Genomic DNA, 25304 nt, shown 5'->3' on the forward strand with positions numbered 1-25304 from the left:
CGTTTTTTTATTGTTATACCTTTTTATGGCACCAGTTGTTTTGTATCTTAAAATGGAGATTATAAAATTGGTAGTGTGGCTTAATTTGGGTCTATGAACAAAAAAAAATTATTACTCAGCAGATGTGAATTGACCTTTTTATTTCAAGCAATCAATACGATGCGATTACGATACCATATGTAGGAGAACGTTTTATTTGTACTTTGTTTTATTACTAAAGTGTAAAAAAAGCTTTTCATTGCAAACTTGAAACTAATATTTTACTTTCAAAAATTTCTTTTGCTTTATTCTTCTGTTGCAAATTTTAGTTATCACTTGTGTAGCTTTACTTTGTACTCGTGTCTCGGTTTGTTTTCGGTAAAGGTAAAGATGTGTTTTGCCGGGCGAAAGTTTTTGCGTCATCATGCGTGATTGAAACATACGTGTGGGAAAACTTTTGAAACCCAACGCCCATACACAGCTGGCATGAAGACATAGGAAACGTATCAACGGTAAATGTCACTTCTGGGATTCCTAGCAAAATAAAAAAAAGAAACAAAAAGGAACATCACGGCCAGGTTACCATGTGAACTATTCAACGACGATTGCCTGCGTTCGCATTGAACACAAATTGGAATCCTGTTTGATGTTCGTGTTTTTGCTCTAATGTTAAACGATCCATTTTCCTTTACTGGTGTGTTTTGTAAAGAAAAAATAATGTTTAAGAAATGGTTTGAATTTCGACGAATTGAAATTAATTTGCCTCGGTCAAATCTTTTTTTTTTTTTGTTAAATTTATGAAAGCTCAGCGAGTGGTTAAAAATGAACCATTTTTTTAAATGGAAAAACCTCCAACCGTCATCACGTCACTTCTGGTGGTTTATTATTAAGGTGAATGAAACATTGGTCAGCCGCATTTCCTGGTAGTCTAGTCATTTTTTCGATATAAGTTTGTTGTTGCTATTTTAATCCTGGAAACGTCGTGCTTTTTTTTTTTTTGAAAATATTTCCGTCATTGGGTTACTAACACGATTGACATGGGAAAAGAACTATAAATAAAGCGATAAATATCTCTTTACTAAATGGATGAAATGTTTGCGCAAACGAACAAGGAATTGTTCATTCATTAGATTCATTCATTTATTTGTTTCTTTGATTAGAAGCGCAGGACCGCATTCAGAGAAATGTTTTTTGGTGGTTTCGTGAAATTGTTTACCTATTTATCTAGTGCTACAATTGCTTAATGGTTTAAGGATGCTGCAGGAGTCCTTTCTTTGAATTAGTCAATTGATTTTCTTGGTTTTTCTTCTGAAGCGCTCCAAAGAAACGACGTCATTTTATCTCAGTTGTGGATGGTCCATATAGATTTTACTGTCGGGATTGCCTGTTTGCAATGATGTTGATGAACCCGGTTAGGATATTTCGATCCAGGAACAATGCAGGTCATTAGATATTTGTAACACGTGTTCCACAGGGTGGTCACAACCATCTACAAATGGTCGTTGTGTTCGAATCTCTGGAATATTTAGAATTGTCGTCTTTATCAGCGTACTATTTGTGTCTTAATTGCTTAATTTGTTATCGGATGTTACGATCGTCTCATGGCAGCAAATCTCTTGTACCATCTCAAGATTGTCAACATCAACAACGATTCAGTCAGTTGAAGCTTTCCGGTGTCGCATTTTATTTGATTATTCTAAAAACCGCATGGTAATGTCTAAGTCATCCAAGAAATCATCCAAGAAATCAAGAATTATGTTTTGTTGGTGTAAAAAACGGGCTCGAATATCATAACTTTCTGGGCGGTGTTGAACAACAAAAAGGATATTCGAATTCCATCTTCTTATCTCAGACCCTCGGGGGAATTGCAAAGCTTCGACTTCGTATTTGGAATTCTTACAATGATTTGTGGACACTGGAAAAAAATTATGAAGATTAGGAATTTGTTATCTCTGGGCATTTCTGAAGGAATATTCGTTGAGTATAGATTAACTCTTGGGCGATAAACGGGTTTTCTCTGGAAATTAACATTTCGTTATGGAGACTTAGGAAGAAACCTTTGGGAAGTTGGAGATCTTTTCTCTGTACCAAATATTTAGTCCTCATTTAGATAGAACTACTCAAATATCGATGGAAAATTCGATCATCTCGATCCAAACTAGGTGTTAGTGGTGGGTATCATCATCTTCTCGTGTTTGCGTCTCATTATTCTTTCAGAGATCCTTCAGCTTGATGACGGTAAACCTCACCAATATTGAACAGAATCAAAAACTCATTCCTTTGCTTTGAATTAACCAATTGTGGAATAAGAACTCTACCCCGATCTACAGTGGACACGCTGTAGTCGAGATTTAAGCGGAATTGAATGTGTTTTAGAGCCGTGCTTTATCGATAGCCACCATTTGTCCAGCATTCTGAGCATTCTCCGAACATCATTTTAAGCATTGCGACCTCAGTTAAGAGGTTTTTATTGAGCTTTTGGCCAAACTCCATGCTTTTAAATCGGCGAAAAGGTTTCCCGAATTCCCGAAAATATCCAGAGCTGATTTTTTAGTTCATTCCCTAGCTTCCTGGAAATAATCACTAATTATGGGAATTTCTTTTTCATTGTGTCGTTTAAAACCAATCACAAAAATGAATTGGATCAAAACGAAGCTAAGCTTTGGTGGTAAGCAACCGGCATGAAACTTGGCGTAAACGCGATAAAGTCTCTTCGTATTTCGTAAAATGGAATAATAAAGGGACAGTTTAGTTTATCTTACCATTCGGAAATAAATTGTGCTGCTTCCCGAGCATTTCGTATAGCATTCAATTATCCCGTACTTTGGACACGCTTTCATTCGTTACGAATTCGTTTGAAATCGATTTCGTTAGAATTTTTTTGTCACTTCCATTTCTCCGCTAGTGGTTGGTATTATCGATAGCTTTAAATGCATGAACATTTCGGCTTCATCATTCGCCCGCCCCAAATAGTCGTTTTGCAATCCGTTTCTTACACCAAGGTAGCTCTAATCCCAGCAGCAAAGCGAAAACGGAAGTGCCTTGACCGATCGTCCTTATTACATTTCATGCCAATTTCATTACTGCTCTCCAGCACTCAATATCGATCCGCAAACATGGTGGCAGCGTGTTTGTACAATTTGCATTCCACGTGCGGATTAGCTGTAAATACGAAAAGCCATGTCAATGCGATTACTTTCGGGACAAGCACGGGTTGGTTGTGAGATGCTGTGCGAGAGAGAGAAAAAAAGAAAACCGACGAGGGAAAAAAAGAAAACCTGCTACTACTAAGTGGGTCTGTGCAGACAAGGTACAGACATTGAAGACCCATTTCAAAACTGAATATCGCACCACCTAGCTATTACAGTTCCCGAACCGAACTAACCGAATTCACAATGGGAAAATTTTGAACCACAAAATACAAGAATGAAGGTTATTCCTCACTCTCTCTCTCTCTCTCTCGAACCCTTTCCCTCCTGATCCCCATCCCCCAAAACACCACAAGGATGATGGTTTCACTAACAGTATGTTTCATTATTATCCCATTTCAACTATCGTGTATATGCGGTTGTACCATTCGATACAATAATTCCGTGTCGACTGTTACAACCCACGAACCCACACGCCCCGTATGCACACGGGAAAATGGGCAATTTTCGTTACAGAAAATGGATTCGGGACTCGGGCATGGTTGGTACGATCTAACGCCGCCTGGCGGCGTTGATTGATCCTGGCAGGATGGCACAGCAATGTGTGGAGGAGCGTGTCTTAGAATGGTTGCACTACATCTACAGCAACGATTCCGCCAGGGCCATCGTGCTGAACGCCGCTGAGTTTAAACAACGGTTGCTGTACATCTTAGCGACACGGTTCAACATGGACGAAACCGGTGCCAGCTACTACCTGCACGCGTTCGAGTATCAGAACATTACCGAGCACAACATCACCGAGGAGCACGTGAACGATTTCCTGCGCCGGGTGTTTCAATCGCTCAGCTTCCTCAACCGCACCCTGCCGGATCAGTCCGAACCGGATGAGGTCGATGCGACCAACTGTAGCGATTACTGTAAAGGTGCCGTACGGGAAATTTTGCTCGAGTACAAATTGCTGCACGGCTACATTTCACTTGTGGTAAGTTACTCTATACTATTCTAGTTCTCTCTCTTTCTAACCTTTAATTCCATCGGAAGGATGAAATGGAGCAAAAGGGGATTTAATAAACTGTTTGTCGAACTAGCTAACGGCGATGTTAGTGTATAGCAGTCGTACGCCACTAACTAACAAAGTCGCGTTAAGCCAGTGCTGGATACTATTACGGCCATGTTAAATGAGAAGATGGACGTTCCATGTGTTTATCGTGTTTCGCTGACAGTCGGTTCACTTCAGTTAATGTTTTCGTGGAAAATCTGCTCCCATTCAGTAGCCCTTATGTTCTACATTAAATTTAGCGTTCAATTGGATTAAGATGCAACTGTCGGCGAGTGTGGACTGAAGACAAATGTTACATTGGCATGTACCAATGCATATGTGTAGAGTAAATATTAGCAGAAAGAAAATTTGCATAATAAGACCGAAGACCAACGTGGTTTTCCCTTTAGGGACACTGAGAAAACAACACACAACCCGAGACAGGTTTTCTAGGTTTTGTTTGTATTTCTGGGGTATTTGTTCATATGAAAAATGGTTGAATGTACAATCCTTTTCATGACTATTGGATCGTTTTGAATGTTTTACTGAATTCTTCGCCATAGGATATTTTTATACTCATCCTTTATGTGTTTTCATGTTTTTTAAATCTTTTTTTAGTACAACGGATGAAAAACTTCTTAAATGTAATATTTGTCATAAAGAATTTTAAAATTTCATTTTATAGCAGCATAACCGAAGGTTAAGATAACCAAACGATTTTTGATTGATTTTTTTTTCTTCAATATATTTCCCATAAAACAAAGAACACAAATATGAAATCCCCAGACAAATACCAAGTAAATGTGTAAAGAAAACTAGAAGTCAATACGTTAACAAGTTCCGTGAAAAGTCTTAGAGACCGACTTTCAAAACGTGATTTTGAGAAAAACGCACCTGAACATTGAACATTGTATTCCGTTTGGCATGGAAATACGTTTACTTAGAGAATCGGCACGAAATCAGACAGAAATGGATGGAAAATATTTTGTTGATATTTTTCTCTTTCTTTAAATGTTATACACTAGCATAGGAAAATTTATTCGTTTTTTAGTTAATTTATTTCTTTATTTGCTTAATTCTTAGATTAACTTATTTTTTCCCTATGGAACAAGCGAGAAAAATCAAAATGGTTCCATAGTTTTCAAATGGCACTGTATTATTCTTTGGTGAGTTCAAAGCAAGTTCCATTTGCGGTTGCTTTTCTGAAAATCAGCTTGATTCCAAACAAGTTGATGCGAACTCTTTCAACTCGTAGCAAATGTTCCGTAACGTATGATATGTTACCGTTTATAAAAACCAAAAAAAAGGGAAGAAAGAATTCGCTTCGAGCGAAAGCATGAGTGCTGTAAATGTGTTGCTCGATTCAATAAACCATCAAAAAGATATTTGACTAACTTTATTATAGATTCTACACTTCATTCTAAACTCTTTCTATGCACTTTCGGCTACAAGAAAGGTTACAAATGTACCCACCATTTGTTAGAAGGAGACATTTTGTTTTGTTCGTTCGGTTTTTAGTCCTTACGATGGTACTTAATGCTTGATCGTACAGAGGAATCGGGTATTGTCTTGCAAAGAAAAAAAAACACTCCAAAAACACAATGTGTCTCATATCTGTTAAAACCTGAAGGCATGATCAGTGGTAAAAGCTGTAACATAAGTCTTCCCGTTGTTAACATAAGTCATGTCGGAGCAAAAGTTTACGCTCATCCACCAAGGGAATAGACGACATGTGTTCTAAGAAATGCTAGCCATAAATGTACCGTTTTTTTTTCACGCAATCATTCTATTCTCTTGTGTTGCGTTTTGTTGTTGTTGAGAATGTAAAATCTTCCATTCGCTTGCGTTATCCAGCGGGCAAACACGCGTCCCATGCCCCATACACTCAATCATAAATCGTACGCCATGCTTTGCGCAAACAAAAGCAATCCCACACACTAGGCACACTGTCCCGCACATTGCTGTTTATGGTTGTTTATGTATTTATTCGTCCCACGATACTTTTGCGATGAAAATGTACGGTTTCATGTTTAGGCATAACTCAACCACCGCAGCGATTTAATTCAATTAGGTGTGTACGGCCAAACAGCCCGAGCTTTTGCGGCACAATGGCAGATTAAACTTCGCGGGTAAACATTATTATCACAACACAATTAGGATGGAAACTGTAGTGCAGTGGGCCACTACGCTGGCATTCGTAATTTGAATCGTTTACCAATTTTCCGGGTATAAATTATTTTTACAATTACTAATTAGTAGTGTCAATGATGCTATTGTGTGTTTTTGTGCAGGGTTCTCTGGTTTTAAAAATTAATTACATTCCTCATCACGTACATTTTAACATTGTTTTTTTTTTGTTGCAGATATGTTTCTTTGGCACAATAGCCAACATACTCAACATTATAGTGCTGACTAGAAAGGATATGACCAAAGTGCCCATCAATCGTATTCTAAAATGGCTCTCAGTGACGGACATGTTTGTAATGATCGAGTACATCCCGTTTGCATTTTATATGTACCTTGTACTACCGGGTAAGTAAATTATTTATATGTTATTATAATTATTTACGACATTTACTGTTAAATAATATTACGCTTTATTGTTAAAGGTTTATATGCATGTAGCGGAAGTTGGAGCAAATTTGATACCTTAAGCATTTTATTTTAAAATTAGCTAAAAATTGTATTACAAAAGCTCGATATGTTTAAATTGCTTTTGTAAACTTACGTTTTTCACTTATTAGTGTGAAACGAAAAAAAAAATAAATGTATAAATGTCTTTTTTTGAAGTGTTTTAAAATTTCGAAAAAATATCGTATTTTCATCATAGGCAAGACCTGCCACTACCTGGATAAAATCAAGGAAATTTATAGAACACAGAAAAATAGTGACATTTGGGGCACTAGTATATGTCTGGAACAATAAAATAGAGCATTTCAAAACATTGTTGCGATTCAAACATAGCTAAAAATAATCGATGGGAGTTGTCTCGTTGAGCGTCAAGTATTTGGTGAATGTTTTCCGATGAACTTCATGTTTCTGTAACACCGGTAACACGAGCCTTACCAAAGTTTCCGTTTTCGGTCACAGACTGCATTTTTCTCTTCCATCCGAGCCGATGGTTAACTTTTTCAGGACAAAATCCGTATAAAATTACAAAACCACTACACTTTGAAATCAACAACAATGTTTGCACTTTTGGTCGCATCACACTGAAGAAAAATATTGGAAATGAATTTAGCTAAACAATTGTGACCTTTTGCTCCAAAAGTACGTATTTTTTGTCACCGGATTTTTTCGGTGATACTGTTTTTTTTGCTGACCCCACAATGTCACCACCTACTTTTAATTTATTTTTTTGTATTTTTATAGCTTATTTTTGATTTGGTTAAAATATTATAAGATTACAAAACATTTTGTTGGTTTAAAAAAAGAGATGATAAAAAATTTAAAGAAAGGTATTTTTGTAAATAAAAAATTCAGTATGCTATATCGAGCCTGTACACTCTTTTAATCAATTAATTAATTTTCTACTAAAAAAAAGTGCTAAGTGGCTCAATTGCCTTTATGGCACACTTGCCCAAACTTCCGCTAAGCTTTTTGTTTTCTTCTTGATTTTCAAAAGCAGTGTTATCACAACCACTCTAGTATGTAAGCCATATTCATGCGTACACGTTGACGGAATCTCATCAAATGGTGGCAGTAGGATAAATGCTAATCCCTCTTCACAAAAGCAAAAGCACACGATAGAGATGCCATTGTTCGTTTCGGTTTAATGCGCCGTCGTTCTTCGTTTTTTTTTCTTTTTCTTTGCTTTCATTCCACTGTAATAGCAGCAATATTACGCTTTACCCATCTTAACACCCATCACATCCATGCTATATCAAACAGCGTCAAAAAACCTAGGCAACATCCTTAAGATCACATATCTTCCAGCCGACCGTGATATTTATAGCAGCGTACAACTTTTTACGGTTCCTTGGGTTGACATTTTTTTTCTTCTTCTTGAAGTTGTTGTGTTTCTTCCCACAGTTGTTAAAATTTCCGTTGACATCCTTACACTCCACTCAGTTTCAGGCGCAGTTGTTTCAGAAATGTAAATATGGGTTTTTTATGGTAAAAATTAGCCACCATCACCACAAACACAGCCGGGTCGTGGCTTTTCGGTCGCTCGATAGGCTTTGGACGTCGTTTTATTAAAATTATTATTGTGTTACCAATTTTATAGCATCTTTTCAGAAGTGTTGCGAATGTGTTTACAATACCATCTAAAGTGTTGCTCTGAATATTGATCTATTGATTTACGATTTTCCACGACACGGTTTTGCAAATGAACCGTAAACATGACAATGATAGATGGGAACAGGAATGTAATGGGGTTATGTTTGTTTGTGAGTAGGAAGAAAAAACCATCCAAGGGGACCTTGGGTGTCCTTGTTACATATACACCCCTCAGCATATTAAAGAAGATGTACTCCATGGCTCCATGGGGAAGAAAAACTCAGAAGCGCCAACAACTCGTTGGCGCTTTTCCGAGCTTTTTTTTCATGTCGTTGCCTTCCCCTTAAAGGTATCACAATTCATCGCACGTTTCTATTAAATCACAGACACAACCGTAATAGTTACAACCATCTGGAAGAAAAATATGAACAGATCTCCGATTCGGGTTGCCTTCTATCAGCATCTTTGACATCTTTTTTCTTCTTCGTTTGCATTATGTTCCGAGTCGTTGCGATTATTATCTGAAATTGAAAAGATGAATAATGCTCAACAATGAAAAGCAACAGTTGGTGGCCTTTGGATGCCTGCAGGGCTCATTTCATCATTAACAGGCACATGTTACACACATGTTCCCTTGATTCCCCCTTTTTTTTTGCTGCTGCAAATGAGTTGCCTTTTAGATATTTTCCCTTCCAAGCGGTTGGTTAAGATGATGAAGAGAACGTTGTTTCTTGTGTATGTATACGCCCTAGGATATGTGTAATCTTTACGAACAGATAAGGCGAAAGATTACCGCAATACCGCATATGTTTGTATGTGTTTGTGTTTAGCTGTATGAAAACCATATTTTGATGTTGTACATATTTACTTGTAGAAGCCACGTACCCAAACTCGTAATAATATAATTAGTTCACTGGTATTATGTTTGTTGATGTTCGTTGAGTGCTTTTTGCTAGGAATCGTTTCACAGCTGGTGTTCAATTTAGTGCTGTTCAACCGTTCCATAACAATAGTGAGCGACCTTAGGTCTAAAAAATTTCGATCCTTCAATTCCATTCCAATACCTAACCGATTAAACCGTTACAGACAGGGTCTTATTTTTCTTTTAAATTTTGTGTGACTTTGGTTTGTGCACGTCCCATGCCATTGTGTTCATGTGAACAATTCAATTTCTGTCGTGTGTATTTCGCCAAAGGAACGATATTTGGGCTGTCGTTTACAAGAGCAATACTTAGATTAAAGATAAAAAAAAAACGCTTCAAGAGGTGATTCCGATCCCGTTAAGGGAAGTGGATGAATATAAATCGCCCCTTTTTTCGGATCCTTTTGTTTATTTGTTATTTAAATGTTTTCAAATGCCATAGTTTATACATTTGAAACACAAATTAATAGATTTAAATATTTATCTCATCATTTAAAACTATATAATCGCTGATGAACTATTTTAAAACTACAATTTCCATATAAGCATTTATTGAAGCGCCATTTAGACAAATTTTTTAACCATTTTTTAATGACCGTTATTTTAACGTTGAATGTAAACAACAGCAGATTTGAAAAGCAAACTTTTAGAACAGTTTATGAAACAGTATGTCAATGAACATATTAAGAATAACATTTTAAATACTTTATTTGTGTGTCAAATGGAAAATCAGTCATTTACTTTAAAAAACAACTTTGTTAAAAATATGAAAATTATAGTAAAACAAAACTCTGGAACTAAAGCGTTCGACTAAAATATACCAAACATCAGCATAAATAAAGTGTTTTGTAAATATAAAAATACTTGCAAACACCATTTTTCTTAACATTTGATTTGTCCCTTTCAGTCATGTAATTAATTATACCTTACCAATTAATCATCTTAAAATGCCATTAAAGTTCAATTGCAAAAGAAAAGGAAAAAAGTGGTTACATTTTAAATAAAATCCCACGTATTTGCACAACATATCGTCGCCGAAAGCTTTTTGCCTTATCCCGAAATTTATTCATCCAACTTCAACCAAGCGTATCTTCATGTGATGTGGTTTCTGTTAATGCAACGTCTGTTTTTTTCTTTCTTTCCTTCTCCTAGACCGTCGAGATTACCCGTACTCTTGGGCCGTTTATCTAATGTTTCACATGCATTTCACACAAATCCTACATACCATCTCAATACTGCTGACGGTAACGCTAGCGATTTGGAGATACATAGCAATCAAGTAAGTTAATTACCGGAATTAATTACGCCTTTTACATTACCAGGGCATCCAGGGCACCAGGGCACCTGGAATGACACAGAAAATGGGCACATGAAGCTTACACGTGTTGATAGATGGCTTCATCATTACCACCGCTTTTGCTGTACGATTCATCTTGCTAGTCCGGTTTTGCTTCAGTCTGCATCGGAAGTTCATCACCTTACTTAAGATTTTGATGCAACTAAATGACAATCATTAACTTTTGGGTTATTTTCGCACGAAGATCAAAGGCTAAGTGTAGGCGCTTCTTCCCTGTAAGTGATGCTGTAAGGGATGAGAAAAAAAATCCGTTTCGTCTAAAAGGTTGCAGTCGATTGATTAGTATGGTAATTGAATTTGTCTCCGAAGTTGAGCTTTCGGATCGCCAACCGCAAGATAAATGAAAGCGATCTCATTTTCTACGTCCAAACCAAACGTTCAGGGAAAAAAAAGGTTTTTTTCTGACTTTTTTACACAATATTTACATTAACTTTACTGATTAAGCTGACGGGTGCGGTTGGCGCAAAGGAAGCATTCGGTAGCATCCAACATGAAAGGAGTCTCATTTGCCAAATGAAGGGAGAAAAAAATGGTTTTAATCATTTTTGGTGCCCTACTTTCAGGAAAAAGCTTCAAACCATAACATCGGTTCACACCGAGCGAAAATGGGGTTAATTGATGTCATCCCATTCCGGGAATCGCAATCGCTTTGTGCCTTGCCCGGACAGTACACGGAAGCATTATCTGCAAGATGAAAGTCCAAACCCTCCTTTGCCGCTAAGAAACGGCAACGAACGGCAAACAGCTGCTAATGGTCTTACTAAGGACGAACATTAATGCCGCACGTTACGGAGCTAGAGCTATTGTAGCTTAAAAGATGCAGCCTGGCGTACCAAAACAAAACACCTGATGCACCATGGCATGTCCACCGCCGCCGTTAGTTGACATTGTCGCTATCGTTTGCAAATGCTCCCGGGGGCTTTTTTTGCATCTGTGTTGCTGCAAAAATGCAGACAGTTTTACAAGGGAAAAATGAAGAAAAATGGAAAGCTTTGTTGTGTGACAACTTAATTTACTTTTCAAATGTTTTTCATTGGCTATCTTTGTAATCAACTTAAAGGGAATCTAAATCTGAACTGTAGACAAGTTTTTCAATCAGTTTTATAGCTTATTTTTGTTAGTTTTTTTTAAATATGGTATTAAATACACTTTTTCCTTCTATTTCTGAAAAGCCTGAGCCATTATTTCGTTTATTTTACACAGTCTCATGAGTTTATTTTGTTGAAATATTGAGTCATCCTTACATTTTCATGTAAGATAATACGTCCTTTGTTTTGTTTTACTGCTGTTTGTTCTTGAATTATGGAAACATTTTTGAAAGCTCCAGAATAAACTCAGAATTTCCCTTTTTTTGCTGTTGAAAATATGAATCTAAAACATTGGGCCTCGTTCTCTTATATCGGTTGTAACTTTGTTTTTCGCTTCCAAATCATGTATATTTAATGAGCTGAGTGACCCCCAAGAAGAAAGGTTCAATTATCCCACTTCAAGGATTGACAAATTTATGTTTTGTCACTCCAGTGAATACGAATTACATGCTTGTTGTGAGGTGTAAAATGGTACGCTCTTTTTAACATATTTTCCAACAGTAGAATGATCTGCAAAAACCTTCCATTATTACTTAAAATCATCCTCTGGTTTGGGGTCTTTTTGAAAGAAATGAAAATGGTCCAATTAGAGGATGTTCGGGATTAGTTATGACAGTTTCTCAAGGAAAAAGAATGTTTATTTGTATTTATTATATTTAATGATATGACAGAAATTACAACACCATCAACAAATTTGGCAAGTCCTGAATCTTTGATCGTTTTCCTGTTATTCCTGTAGGTTGTTTCCTGTATTCTGAGAACATTGGGTAGCAAACAAAATATCATTATTCGCTTCCATGATTCATGTTGTTTAGAGTCATCCATCCTTCGAAACACCTTGTACATGAATAAATAAGGGTTTAAAGGGGAACAATATGAAGATGTCAAATTTATCCCAAAGTCCCTGCAGTACAAAGAATGGATACCAATTCTCTTATTTATTACTTCAATGGAATTAAATCATTTGCCAAACGTTGTACGCAATTTCCTGATTTCAACTTTCCAATTTGAAAGACACAACATCATAAGAATTCTTTGTTTCAAGTTTGCTGGTCAGTTGCATCTCTTGGATCATTCGAAGATGACCAATATTAAGTAATGCAATTAGAAATTCTTCTCGTCGGAAACTGTGACCTTGCTTCCATGATTGATCCCAAAAGACGTCATAGCTGGCAAAGTTTTGCTTCACTTGTATATGCCTTTATGTAAGCTTGTGCTGACCTGTTCGGTATTAATTATGTCATACACATTCTTGTAAAATCATTACAAAGTAAAACAAGTTATATCACAATTTACTAGGAAGCAGAAATGCTTGTCTTATTCCTGTGTAATGCAGCTTTAACTGAGCTTTGCTCTTCTTGCAAAATTTGATGACAGAAAGCATCTCGAGTTAAAAGAAGCAAACCTTTGATAAACTAATCATTTGAAATGAAAATGTCTATATTTTTTTCTTGTTTCATACTTTATGTCCAATAAGTGCTCATTAATCTTTTTTTTTTTTTTTTTTTTTTTTTTTTTTTTTTTTTTTGTTAACGGGGAGGGAACCTTCAAAAGGTACCCACCTCGAAGGGCGGCTTGCGGCTACAAACCAATCCCTCCGAGAAGGGTTATGTGGGATTCATCGTGACGCTAGGCCCGAGAAGCGGACCCGGCAGCCGATGGGACCCTAACTAAACCACTCCTCGACCTGATCCGAACCCTGCCGATGCGCTTGATGTGCGTAGTACTCCATGCAGGAACGTTTGTGCGATGCACCCATCCTGTTGACGCGCTGCTGCTTTCCAATGCTGCCACTGCGTCATCCGTCCTAGTTGTCTCAGCTGCTGCTGCTGCTTCGTGCCTTCCTTCCGCTGCTGCTGCTTGATTCCGCCCGTCCGTAGCCGCTACTTCCGGTGGGGTCTAGCTCCTGCTGCTGCTCTGGTTACTCGTTGCTGCTGCTGCTGCTTCCGTTGTCGTCATCCTTTGGTGCGGTCCCGTTTGTTCCGTGTTCCGCCGTCGTTGTTGTCGTCTCCGTCTGGCCGTAGGTGGACTTTCCTCATTCCATCTCACTTGGAGGTTTCTGAAGATGGTTCTTGCGGCGGTCCGGACTGCTTCCCATGTGTTGCTGTTGGCACACATTTCCGCTGCAAGATTTTCTATCGTCAAGCGGGTGTGGCTCTGCTGCTGCATCTCGTGTTGGGTTCGAGCAAACCGTGGACAGTGGAACATTACGTGGTCGACATCTTCCACTTGGTGTTCACACACCGGGCAGTTTGGCGAGCCGTCGAGGATGCCTTTTTCGACGAAGTAGCTCCGGAGAAACCCATGCCCTGTAAAGAGTTGAGAGAGATAGAAATCAATTTCTCCGTGCTTACGATTTACCCAGGACATAATGTCCGGGATAATTCTCCTCGTCTTCATCCCCGGCGATCTCGGCTGCCCCGCTCCGGCTGTCCATTGTTGTTGCCAGCGTCCCATGGTCTCTTCCCTTTGCCGCTTTCGTATGTCTGGTCCTGGACTTCCCCTCGCTACCTTTTCGTCGTAGCAGCGGATGTCCTCCTCTAGGAGAAGGACTAACGGGATAGTGCTTGCGACCACGCAAGCGGCATCGTAGGAGACCGTTTGGAAGGCACTGGCCACTCGAAGAACTCCTGTGCGGTGCGTCCTCTGAACCGTGGTCCGGTGAACGTCCTTCTGAAGAAGCGTCCGTCCCCACGATGGTGCCGCGTAACGGACAATGCTATTCCCAACGTTAACCAAGGGTCTCCTTCTGCTGCTTTTTGGGCCACACTTATTCGGCATCAGAGCGGTCAAGACATTCGTGATACGTGATGCCTTGCTGCAAACCTTCTCCAAATGCCGACCGTGGTGCTGTTTGCGGCAGAGCTCGACCCCCAGGTACTTGAGCGATTCAGTGGATACGATCGTGTGTCCCCCCGCACGTAGTTGACCTACCTGCGGGTTGTGATGAGTGCAGAAGATCATGTAGCCGGTCTTTTGATGGGCCAGCTTCAATCCCACTCCATCCATCCAACGCTCGATCGTCTCCAGATTCGTCGTAGCAAGGTTGCTGATTTCCTGCGGGTCCCTCCCTATAAGGGTGAACGCCACATCATCAGCAAACCCTATAATGTCCGCACGCTTTCCGAACAGCTCCAAACGAAGAAGGTCATCGTACATAACATTCCACAGTGTTGGCCCTAGGACCGAACCCTGCGGGACACCTGCCGATACTGGTAACGAGACCATTCCTTCATCCGTTTCGTAGTGGAGCGTGCGATTCGTGAAGTAGTTCCGCAGCAACGCCTGGAGGTACGGTGGCGTGTTCCTTCGCTGCAGAGCTGCTCCGATCGCTGTCCAGTTGGCCGTGTTGAAGGCGTTCTTCACGTCGATTGTCACCATCGCACACAGTCGATCGCCCCTGCGCTTCTTGTCGAGCGCAACCCTTCCGTTGGCAATCACCCTGTTGATGGCATCCATGGTTGAGCGTCCTTTCCTGAATCCGTATTGGGCATCAGCGAGACCGCCCGTTGCATCCAGATGCTCCGTAAGTCTGCGCTGTATGAGTCGCTCCAATACTTTTCCCAGAACACTCAGCAGGCAGATTGGCCGGTACGACGATGATTCTCCGGGTGGTTTCCCGGCCTTCGAGAACAGCACTAGCCGTTGCCTCTTCCATTCGACGGGGAAGTGGCCGGAATCGATGTAATGCTGGAACGTTCTCATGAAGACGCGTGGAAACGCCGTCATCGCCGCAATCAAGGCCACGTTCGGAATGTTGTCGTCTCCTGGGGCACGCTGGGGATTGAGCGATTTTGCAATGCTCACCAGCTCGTCCTCGGTAACGGCATCCCGTGCCGTGTCCTCGTCTGTCAATCCTGTTGCCGTGGGCCATTCCATGGGCGGTTGCACCGGAAAAAGTTCGCCGACGATGTGCTGCAGCTTGGCTGGATCCCGTTCCATCGGTACTCGGGCTCCTTGCCACATCTGCCTCCGGATTTTGTAGCCTGGCCCGAATCCGTGGGGCCCCAGCTGTTCCGGAAGTTGATCGCCCTGCTCCTTCTTGCTCCGCTTGACCGCTTGCTCCAGTGCTGCTCTCGCTGCTGTGTACGCCGGACGGCGATCCTGTCGCTGCTCTTCCGTTCGGGCTCGCCTGAGTCTTCTCCGCATCCCGATGTAAGTGCGACGTAACTGGGAAATCTCGTTATTCCACCAGTACACCGATCGTCGTCCTCCCCGTGCTGCTGGCAATCTCGGCATCGTCGCGTCGCAGGCAGTTGACATTGCCTGCGTCAACTCGTCCGCCAAGAGGGTGCGGTTGTAGATGTCCAGTGACCCCAAAATTTCAACGAACAAGTCCTTGTTGAAATACCGGGTTGCCCATCTGCTCTCCGAAGCCTGCTGTGCACTGTGTCCCAGGTTACGCTGCGTCGTCGTCCTCCCGACCGTAAACTTGATGGTATTGTGGTCACTTGGATTTTCGTCGCAGACTCGCCAGTTATTTTCCCCCAGAAGAGACGAGCTGCAGAAGGAAACGTCGATAATGGAACTACGGCCACTGTTGTTGCTCCAGGTTGGCCGGTTGCCCCGGTTCAACAAGACTAGCTCAAGTGATGCCATAGCATCCATCACCACTGCTCCCCTATGAACTCGTTCTCCATCGTTGTGTCTGCGTTCCATCCCCCACGCTCCTGACCAGGCGTTGACGTCCCCGCCGATCACGGTGTCCCGATTCCGCGGAATCACCGACGCAATTTCGGTCCATTTGCGTCGATAATCCTCCACTGACAAATCGGACCCCACAGGAGGTAGATACACGGAGCAGAAAACGATACCACGCATTTCGACCACGACGAAGTAATCCCGCCGATTCTCGATTATGCGTTGGATAGGGTATCTTCCTGTCGATACTGCTGCAACTCTGCCCGTCGGATCCGCGACCCAGTTACCGTTGTTCTCCGGAATCCGATATGGATCGGCGATCAACACTATGTCGCAGCCTTCGTTCCGAGCAGTCTGCATCAGCATGTCCTGGGCCAGCTGGCTGTGATTAAGGTTCTGTTGAAGGACATTAATCATGACGAGGCCGGTTTTTTACCCCTTCTCCTACTTGGCGGCAGTTGCGCTGTCCGAACGAGTGCCCGATTGCTTCCGGGCCCTTGCAGACGAGGCACTTCCGTTCCTTGGTGCACGGTCCTGGGTGCTTAGTCTCCGCACATCGATGACACTTGCTTGACCGATCCTTCCCACGGCAGTGAGTGGCAATGTGGCCAAACTCGTAGCACCGATAGCATTGGCGCTTCACCTCAACCTTCTTGAACCGGCAGCACTGGCTGAATCCGACAACATGCTGTTTTAGTAGCACGTCGTCCGTTACTGCCACCTCTGGGCATCCGAAAAATGCGACCAGCGTTCCGTAATTGGATTTAACGGTACTGATCTGGTCCGCGTAGATCGTAACTCCCAGGGCTGTGCTAAGGTCCGTTGCAATTTCCTCGTTGGTGCAGCTTGGTGGAATGTTCGTGCAGGTGAGGCGAGTTGTGGGGGTCCGTGGTCGGGCTTTCGCTTTGCCCTCCAGTGCTTCGGACACTTTCCGCCACATCTCAAGCGTCTCGTCGTGGCTCTTGCAGGACAGTTCCAGAAGAATATTCCCCTGGAAATTCATCCTTACACGCTCCACTTTCTGCCGATCATCCCCCAGCTTTTCCTTGAGGATGCGCATCATCTCGTCCTGTGTTGTGTTGTTCGTTGTTTCCAACTCCAACGCATCTGGGACGCGATGCGCGCGCTGCTTCGGTTGTTTTGGTTGTTGCTGATGCTCCGGTTGCTGCCGCTGCTGATGCTGGTTCGCGTCAAGCGCCACTGTTTCCTGCTTCCGCTGCTTCCTCCGTGCCCGTCGCTTGGCCTGTTTGCTCAGAACTTTTGTCCATTCGGGTGCCGGTTCTTGAGACTTGTCCTGGTCCTGTCTGTTGCCCGTAGTCTTGCTCTTGTTTTGTCTGCGTTTGCGTTTCTTTGTCTTTTTGGCTGTCTGTGTGTCTGTGTGTTTATCTGTTATGTTGCTTGTCTCATCGTTTGAGAGGGTCAAGGGTGTGTCCGTGGTCGTGGGGATGTCTGTTTCAGAGTTTTGTGTGGTTTCGGTCTTTTTGTTTGTTTGTGTTTTGGTGTTTGTGTCTTTTGGTGTTTTTGTCATTTTGTTTGTGTGGGTCGAGGGGTTGTTTGTTTGGGTGTCCTGTGTGTTTGTTGGTTTGTCTGTTTGTGTGGTGTCTTTGCTGTTTGAGTTGTCTGATGTTTGGTTTATCTGTGTTTGTGCTTGTGTTTGTTCCTGTGTCCACTGTTTTACAGCGTTCAACTTAAGCAGAAGCTTGTTGTTGGCCTCCAAGATCAATTCCGTCGTGTGCATCAGCTCTTCCACCTCCTCTTTGGTCGGACCGGGAGACAGCTGTTTTCTGGGAGACTGGGGTGCAGGCTGGGCCTCCACGAGTGAAGACCTGGCCACTTCACCTACATTACCCGTGGACTGCCGCTCAACCGGTGTCACAATGAGTTCCGGTAGTTCGTCCACTGCACGTGGCGGTGATTCGGGAACGTCCGTCATTGTTGTTTTGTCTTGATTTCCCGTCTTTTTTTTGTCGTCTGTATCGGCAATCAAATTCAAGGTAGTCCTGAATTTGAGTGCCCAGTCTTTTGGCATAGTGGGGAGTCCTTTTGTCTTCTGTCCGTCCCGTATGTCACGGATTAAGCCAGTCAGTATCGCCATTGCCCGCTCTAAATCATTCGCGGGACTGTTGCCAACGGGGTACCGTACCAGGAAGTCCTCCAAGCTGCGCCCAGCCGTAGATGTAACCAGTGGTCCAGCACTCCCCTCGATGACCGGCTGCAACGTCGACCGCTTTGCCAGGCCCAGTCCAACCTTCGAAGTGCTTTTCAAAGGTGCGGAAGCTTCCGCTGATGGAAGGGTTGGCACGGCCGGCGAGGAGCCTAGTGTCATCCGGCGAGTGAGTAGGGCCTCTTGTCTGGTTGACATCAACGGGGTCGCCGTGCTTAGGGAGGCCCGTCCTCTGGAGGTCACCCGGGCCGGTCCCGAGAGTCGCTTGGGCGATGCGGTCAGTTGCGACCTGGAGGTACTGCGCGTCATTGGGGCCATAGTGGAAGCAGATGAAGTTTTTTACCTGGAAATATAAGAGCAGAGGGAAAGTGTAGTATTGTCTTTTTTGGAGGATATGGATAAAAGTGAAAGGTTTTTCCCTGGAAGAGAAGAGAGGAAGGAGAGTGTAGTATTGTTTAATTGGGTAGGAGGGGTTCTATCTGAAATTATAAGAACAGAGGGAAAGTGTAGTGTTGCTTTTTTTTTGGGGGAGGAGGGTTGAATTAAGAGGTTTTTCCTGAAATAAAAGAGAAGAAGGAGAGTGTAGTATTGTTAATAATGGGGGGGGGGGGGGTAGGTTAAGCAATTTTCTGGAAATATAAGAAGAGAGGGAGAGTGTAGTATTGTTTGATAGAGGGGAGGAATTTAAGGATTTTTTATGAATAAGAAAAGAATTAGCACTGATAAGAGATAGAGAAGAGGAAAAGTGTAGTATTGTTAACAAGTGGAAGGGGATTTGGTAAATTAGTTATGAGGGGATGAGGATTTTGGCTGAAAATATAAGAGAGGAGGAGAGTGTAGTATTGCCTTGTGGGTTTAACGGATATATGGGATGGGTGTGAGAATTTTGACTGTAAGGAAATAGGAGAATTAGAGCTGCAATTGTAGTAAAAGAAGGAGAGTGTAGTCTTGTTTATAATGTGGGGGGGGGGGGGGGGGGAGATTATAAATTAATAGTATTATTTAATTTGTGCTAAACGTGAGAGAGAAAAAATGTTGTGGATATGCAGAAGAAAATATATATAAATAGTAGTATTTTCGGATTTATTAGGTTTAGGTCGTAAATCGAAACTGGTTTAATATTCGGAAATTTTAATTCTAGAGTGTACAGTAGGGTATTTTGAAGGGGATTTGGATTTGTCTACGAGTGCTCATTAATCTTACATTAGTCAAATGCTTGTATTGATCTCTTACCCTGCAAGGCATCCGCACGGTTCACTTGCTGTGTATGCCCAATCGAACTACGGTCAGGCCATAGCACTGTGCTACATCCTGGCGCCAATCCTGTGCTTTCCGACGTACTTCGTGTTCACCATACGGCAGACGTTCGTTTTCGAAGGCGACACGCAGCTGATACTGTTCCATCTGGACACGGATGAGAGCACCATCGTCTATCGGTAAGTCGCCATCATGGCCAACATCCGCTGATGACCATTTTGTGCCGTACGGAGCGATAGGTCGGACAAATCTCGCTAACTGTTGGCCATTTTACGCACACACAGGTACAATTTCTGGATCCATTCGGTTATAATCAAGCTGCTTCCCTGTACCATCCTGACCGTCATCAGCTGCGTACTAATACAGGTGCTGTGGAAGGCCAGCAAACGACGCTTGAAATTGAAACAGGGCGGAAATTATTCGAAAAATGGCACTTCGTCCGTAACGCCCCAGAGCGGATGCGGAGGCAGCAGTGGCGTTTTGCCACCCACCAGTAACGGAAATCGGTAAGTGGTGGGTATGAAAAACGGGAAAAAGTTGGAGCAATTAATGCTGTAGTTTACCAAAAATAGAGCATCTTAAAGGGGTTGGGATGAAAAGCGGGTTTCGTTTGTGTTTACGCCCAGTAAAAACCGCATCTCGTTGGTTAAGGCAATTATTATCTGTCTTGTCCGAAAAATGCTAATGAAATATTTCTATTTTAAATGGGAAAAAACTAGCACCTTCCATTAGGCATAATGAAAAGGTTTGAGAATTACTTTCTACCGCTGCTGTAAAGTATTTCGTGCGGTAGAGAAGCAAATGGGAAGTGAAATATTTCAAACTAAGTTTAACCAAATTTCAGGTTCACTTAGAAAAGCAAGGCTAAAAGTGTTGAAAAGATCCTGGAATTCCACAGCTGTATTATCTGGTCAGTTTTGGAAAAGTAGACTATTTACCCCGGTGCTAGTTATGAGCCGTGGCTTGTTATTTCGGTCTAGTGGTTTTTATTTGTACGTTCAGTTAAAGGTAGGTTTTGTGCTTTTTTTTTACAATGACTGAGTCGTTGTTATTTATGTACGACTTGTTAATAATTCAATTCAAGGAGCATTTCAGGCTAGCTTTTTCGTCGTAATAAAAGTGGCTTTCAACAGTATTTCTAGCTCTCGTGTAATCGATTACAGTTTTTGAGCTCTGTAGAAGCCATAAAGTAAGTAGGTTTGAATTTCTTAATCCAATAATATGAGTTTCTTAATTTGGATCTGATGACAAAATTTGTGGAAAGTATTGTTGAATAACTCACAATAATATTGATGCATGATTCAGATGATTAATTTACCTCCATTTTAATTACTTATCCATTTAATCAATCTAATCAAATAAATAGAAATGAAGAATACTTACTTCTTCTAGTTTTTCGTGAGGTAAGATATCTTCCAGGGGGTCTGCTCAAATGGCCAAAGATGTTGGAATGCGAGAATACGCAAGTATTCCGACCAATGATTTCAACGTCACGTTTGTCAAACCTAAAAAGATCATTTGTAATACCGTGTTAACTTCATTCATATTCCTAATCTGTCTCTCTAAGAAACTAATATTCCTACTCTTGTTCAGCCATATTTCAAATTAAATTCCCACGCAAATTTTTGTACGACTAAACATAGACAAAAAGGTACCTAAAATAAATTACTTAGGAGCTGCCAAAAATGGCGTATCCTATTTTTGCTAATTCATTGCACCCCCAAAACAATGCGAACATATGGTTCATTTTTGCTACGGAGGACGATAGCTAATTAGTATGGGGATTTGCATGGCATCAAATTTAGCAAATCATATTTTTAGTACAACATCATAATGGTCTTGTGGGTCTCACGAGGCTTGTAGTTCGCAGAAGATGTGATATGAGCATGTGTATGATATTCCGAGAATTTGTAGGTAGGTGACTGAGTTTTGGGAAGCTTATTTTAACCTCCAAAATTTGACATGAGCGCCACCGTTGATGATAATGAAATGTAATTGAATGCAGCACGAAGCGTACGTATGCGTTCCAAGAATTTAGAGAGTACATAGAAAATTAATTGTTTTTCAGATTTGATGTCAAATATTGGTACTTTTCATCCAGCAGGGACACTCACACACACACACACACTCTATTTTCCTCCAATTTTCACTCACACTCATAAGCACTATTTAAACTGATGTTCTCACCTACAGCCACCCGAAAACGGATCGCCGTGCCGATCGGACGACGACACTGCTGGTGGCCGTACTGCTCCTGTTTCTCTTCACCGAATTTCCCCAGGGCATCCTGGGGCTGCTGAGCGGTATACTCGAAAAGTGTTTCTTCCGTCGCTGTTACGGCCTGTTCGGTGAGGTGATGGACCTGCTCGCCTTAATTAATGCTGCCATCGGATTCGTACTGTACGGGCTGATGTCGAAACAGTTCCGGACGAGCTTCAAGTCGGTTTTTTTCAAAACTCCAACCCATAGGGCCGAAATTACGCGCATGACCGGCATCACCACCACCTGTGTCTGATCGTGTAATAATGCACGTCTCCTGCACCCTTCCCATCAACACCCGTCCAACCCCTCCCACCGGATGACCCAAGGGAGGGAGGAAATTGACTTCTAACCCTGTCCGGCACATTCGGGTGCCAACCGGAAACCATCCTATCGTAGGTGGAACCCGCTTAACTGTGTCGGGACTTTAGAGCTTTCGTGACACTCACTCTTGCTGCGCTGAATGCTGAATGCAACCCTTTACCCATGGAACTTATCCGCTCAGCTACCGTAACGAATTTTGTAGGTTAGGATCGGAAATGAAACATTATCTAACCTGCGGTGAGTAAAAAACTATTCAACGGCATCTGTGTGTGTCAAGTAGTGCCACACTGTTGTAAAACTGTAGCAAATAGCCGCTAGTGAGCTGCTTGTCGGTCGAACACTTTACCACAAGCACTAGAAGCATTAGTCAGCTGTAGTTCTTCCTTCGTTTTTTCGTTATCTGCTTAGTATCGCAATTTAGATGCTCGCTGCGGAGCAACTTTGACTGGCGCAACGTGCGAGTCAAAATCAGTAAATCAGAAGAAAATTTAACCATGTTTGCTATTTACCAGCCATGGGTTGGAGTTGTGATTTTTATCGAAAGGAAAAAAACAAACGTAAAAAAAACGAATAAAAACAGCTTGTTCAATTGTAAATAGCGCACACAGTTCACACACGTTCATTAGAAGCTGCTTATGCAGATTTGTAAAAATTAATTAAAAAAAAATGCTAACGAAATTGTAATGTACAGTGTTAGAATGATAAGAATTGGGTTTTTTAACTACTACTTCAATTTAACTAAATATGTGTAGATCGTAAGAAACGAAAATTATCATCATTTTTGATGAGATTTGATGAGAACAAACAAACACGAATTAACTAGAAAAAAAAGGTTTAAGCGTAATCGTACTTAAAATGAAACATTTTGTAATTGTTTCGTGCTAGGAGGTTTCTAGCTAATAAAAAAGGGTTTCAAGCTTAACGTCGTAGCAATTGCTTATCTACTAAAACACCTTTTAACAAAAAAAAAAAAAAAACAACAACACCCACCGTAACACTGCAAACCGATTCCACAGCGTTGTGCCAGTTTCCGGCGTGGAATTTGTTTGCTGCGTACCGACTTTTTGCCCGTTGCATGTTGAATATCCTTTGAATGGTCCACTGAGCCCTAAAACCCTTCTTACGGATATTCGTCCAAATAGTTTTCGGCAAAATAGTATCATTATTAGGATGGTTTGAAGGCGACTGGTTGTCGGAAAGGGTAAGGTTTTTACCGGCAACGGCACGCACATTAAACCATTTGTTTTAGTGTAGCTTCTAGCGAATCGGAACGATTCTGGACCAATGCGACTATGCGACCATTGTGTTTGTGTGCGTGTGCGTGTGCGTGTGCTGCAAGTTCCTTCCCTTTCCTACGATCGACTGATCAAATTAATAAATGATATTATTTTATCCATTCAAGTAGTTGCTACCACACTTAAGACAATTAAGACCGCAGGAGACTCGTTTCGCAAAAAATGGAAAATGTACTAAAACAAAGCTAGTGCTATGGCTTTATGGGGTAGGAATTGTCAGTCGTACAAAGTGGAAGATTACATAAAAAACTAAACTAGATGTTTTATTTATTAGTTTAATATAAAAAAGTGTAAGCCCCGGTCGGGGTGTAGGTTTAACTATATCGCACAATACTGATGAAGGGATATCGTAAGCAGCACTATTAGAGCTTACGCAAAACCGGCAAAAAGAGCAGCAGCAGCAACAGTACGAGCATTTATAATGCGCAACCGGTGCGAGGGAATGTAACGATTTCAAATTAGTCACAAAACGAATTTAAAACGAACGAACGAATGTATTTTGCCATCTACCGTGCAACCAGTTGGCTCGTTCCGTAAATTAAGCGGTGCTTTTGTGGAAAAACGGAAAAAGTCCAACTTGTAAAGCATTGCATTGCCCGTAAGCACAACAAACAAAGATGCTGTATTTTGAATTGTAGATGTTAAGATATTGGCAAACAAAAACGATGAAAAATATCTACACAATTGCGATGTAAAATGGTTTTGTTGAATGTGTTTTTCTTATAGCATGGATGACATGGAATACGATGGATTTGGCTTTTGGATCATTGATGGGAAGAGGTTCGTTTTCTTCGATGCTTTGCATGGTTACAATGTTGTATTTTCAATGAATAATGATGACTAGTTCAATCAGAAGACTTAAACAATCCCCAATAGAACCAATTATGCCTTCGACATGAGTATTTGAGGCACTATCAAGATGAATTGCCTTATTTCCCCGTGAATAGCAAAATTTATAAATTGATGTATTTTAATACGAATTTGTTCAGATAAGTGTCTTTTCACCCAAATAATGCTTTAAATCAAAAACGAATAAAAAAAATCTATAGATTTTAAAATCTCCTAAGGCTTAGGGCCTTAGCTTTTCTTTTTGGGAAATTCAGAAAAATTTATTAGTTGATGTTTTGTAATGCGAAATTGTTGAAGTAAGTTTCTTTTCACTCAAATAATGCTTTTAATAAAAGAAGAATTAAAAATAAAAACAAAAATAAAATAATTCTACAAATTTGAAAATTTCCTAAGTCTATAGCCTTAGTTTTTTTTTGAGAATTTTAGCAAAATTTTGCAATTTGATTTATTTTAATACGAATTGATTGAATTCACTTAAATAATACTTGAATTGAAAAAAAAATAAAAAATGATAAACGAATAAAAAATTTCTAAAAATTTGAAAATTTCCTAAGGCCTTAGCTTTTTTTTTGGGAAATTTAGCAAAATTTTATAAATTGATTTTTTTTTAATGCGAATTGGTCGAAGTATGTTTCTTTTCACTAAAATAACACTTTAAATAAAAAAAGAATAAAAAATATTTAAAAAAATTTAAAAAATCTATAAATTTGAAACATTCTAAGGCTATAGCCTTAGCTTTTTTTTTTGGAAATTTAGCAAT

The 25304-nt window shown here is 41.0% G+C and overlaps 1 protein-coding gene across 3 annotated transcripts in view; it reads left to right on the forward strand.

Annotated features, from left to right (window-relative positions):
- Positions 1–24081, forward strand: part of LOC125771515 (G-protein coupled receptor dmsr-1) — a 75260-nt gene extending 51179 nt beyond the window's left edge. For 2 of the 3 annotated variants that reach the window (XM_049442202.1, XM_049442203.1), the window contains 6 exons: positions 3645–4110; positions 6531–6699; positions 10463–10589; positions 19802–19996; positions 20102–20323; positions 22011–24081. In XM_049442202.1, the coding sequence (XP_049298159.1) occupies positions 3718–4110; positions 6531–6699; positions 10463–10589; positions 19802–19996; positions 20102–20323; positions 22011–22332 (1428 nt within the window). In that variant the 5' untranslated portion in view covers positions 3645–3717 and the 3' untranslated portion in view covers positions 22333–24081. Of the gene's footprint in view, positions 1–1720; positions 4111–6530; positions 6700–10462; positions 10590–19801; positions 19997–20101; positions 20324–22010 lie in introns of those variants that run through there. The other variant, XM_049442204.1, reaches the window with a different exon arrangement.
- Positions 24082–25304: the final 1223 nt, after the last annotated feature.

Source organism: Anopheles funestus, chromosome 3RL (genome assembly GCF_943734845.2).
Source record: "Anopheles funestus chromosome 3RL, idAnoFuneDA-416_04, whole genome shotgun sequence".
Classification (NCBI taxonomy): Eukaryota; Metazoa; Arthropoda; class Insecta; order Diptera; family Culicidae; genus Anopheles; species Anopheles funestus.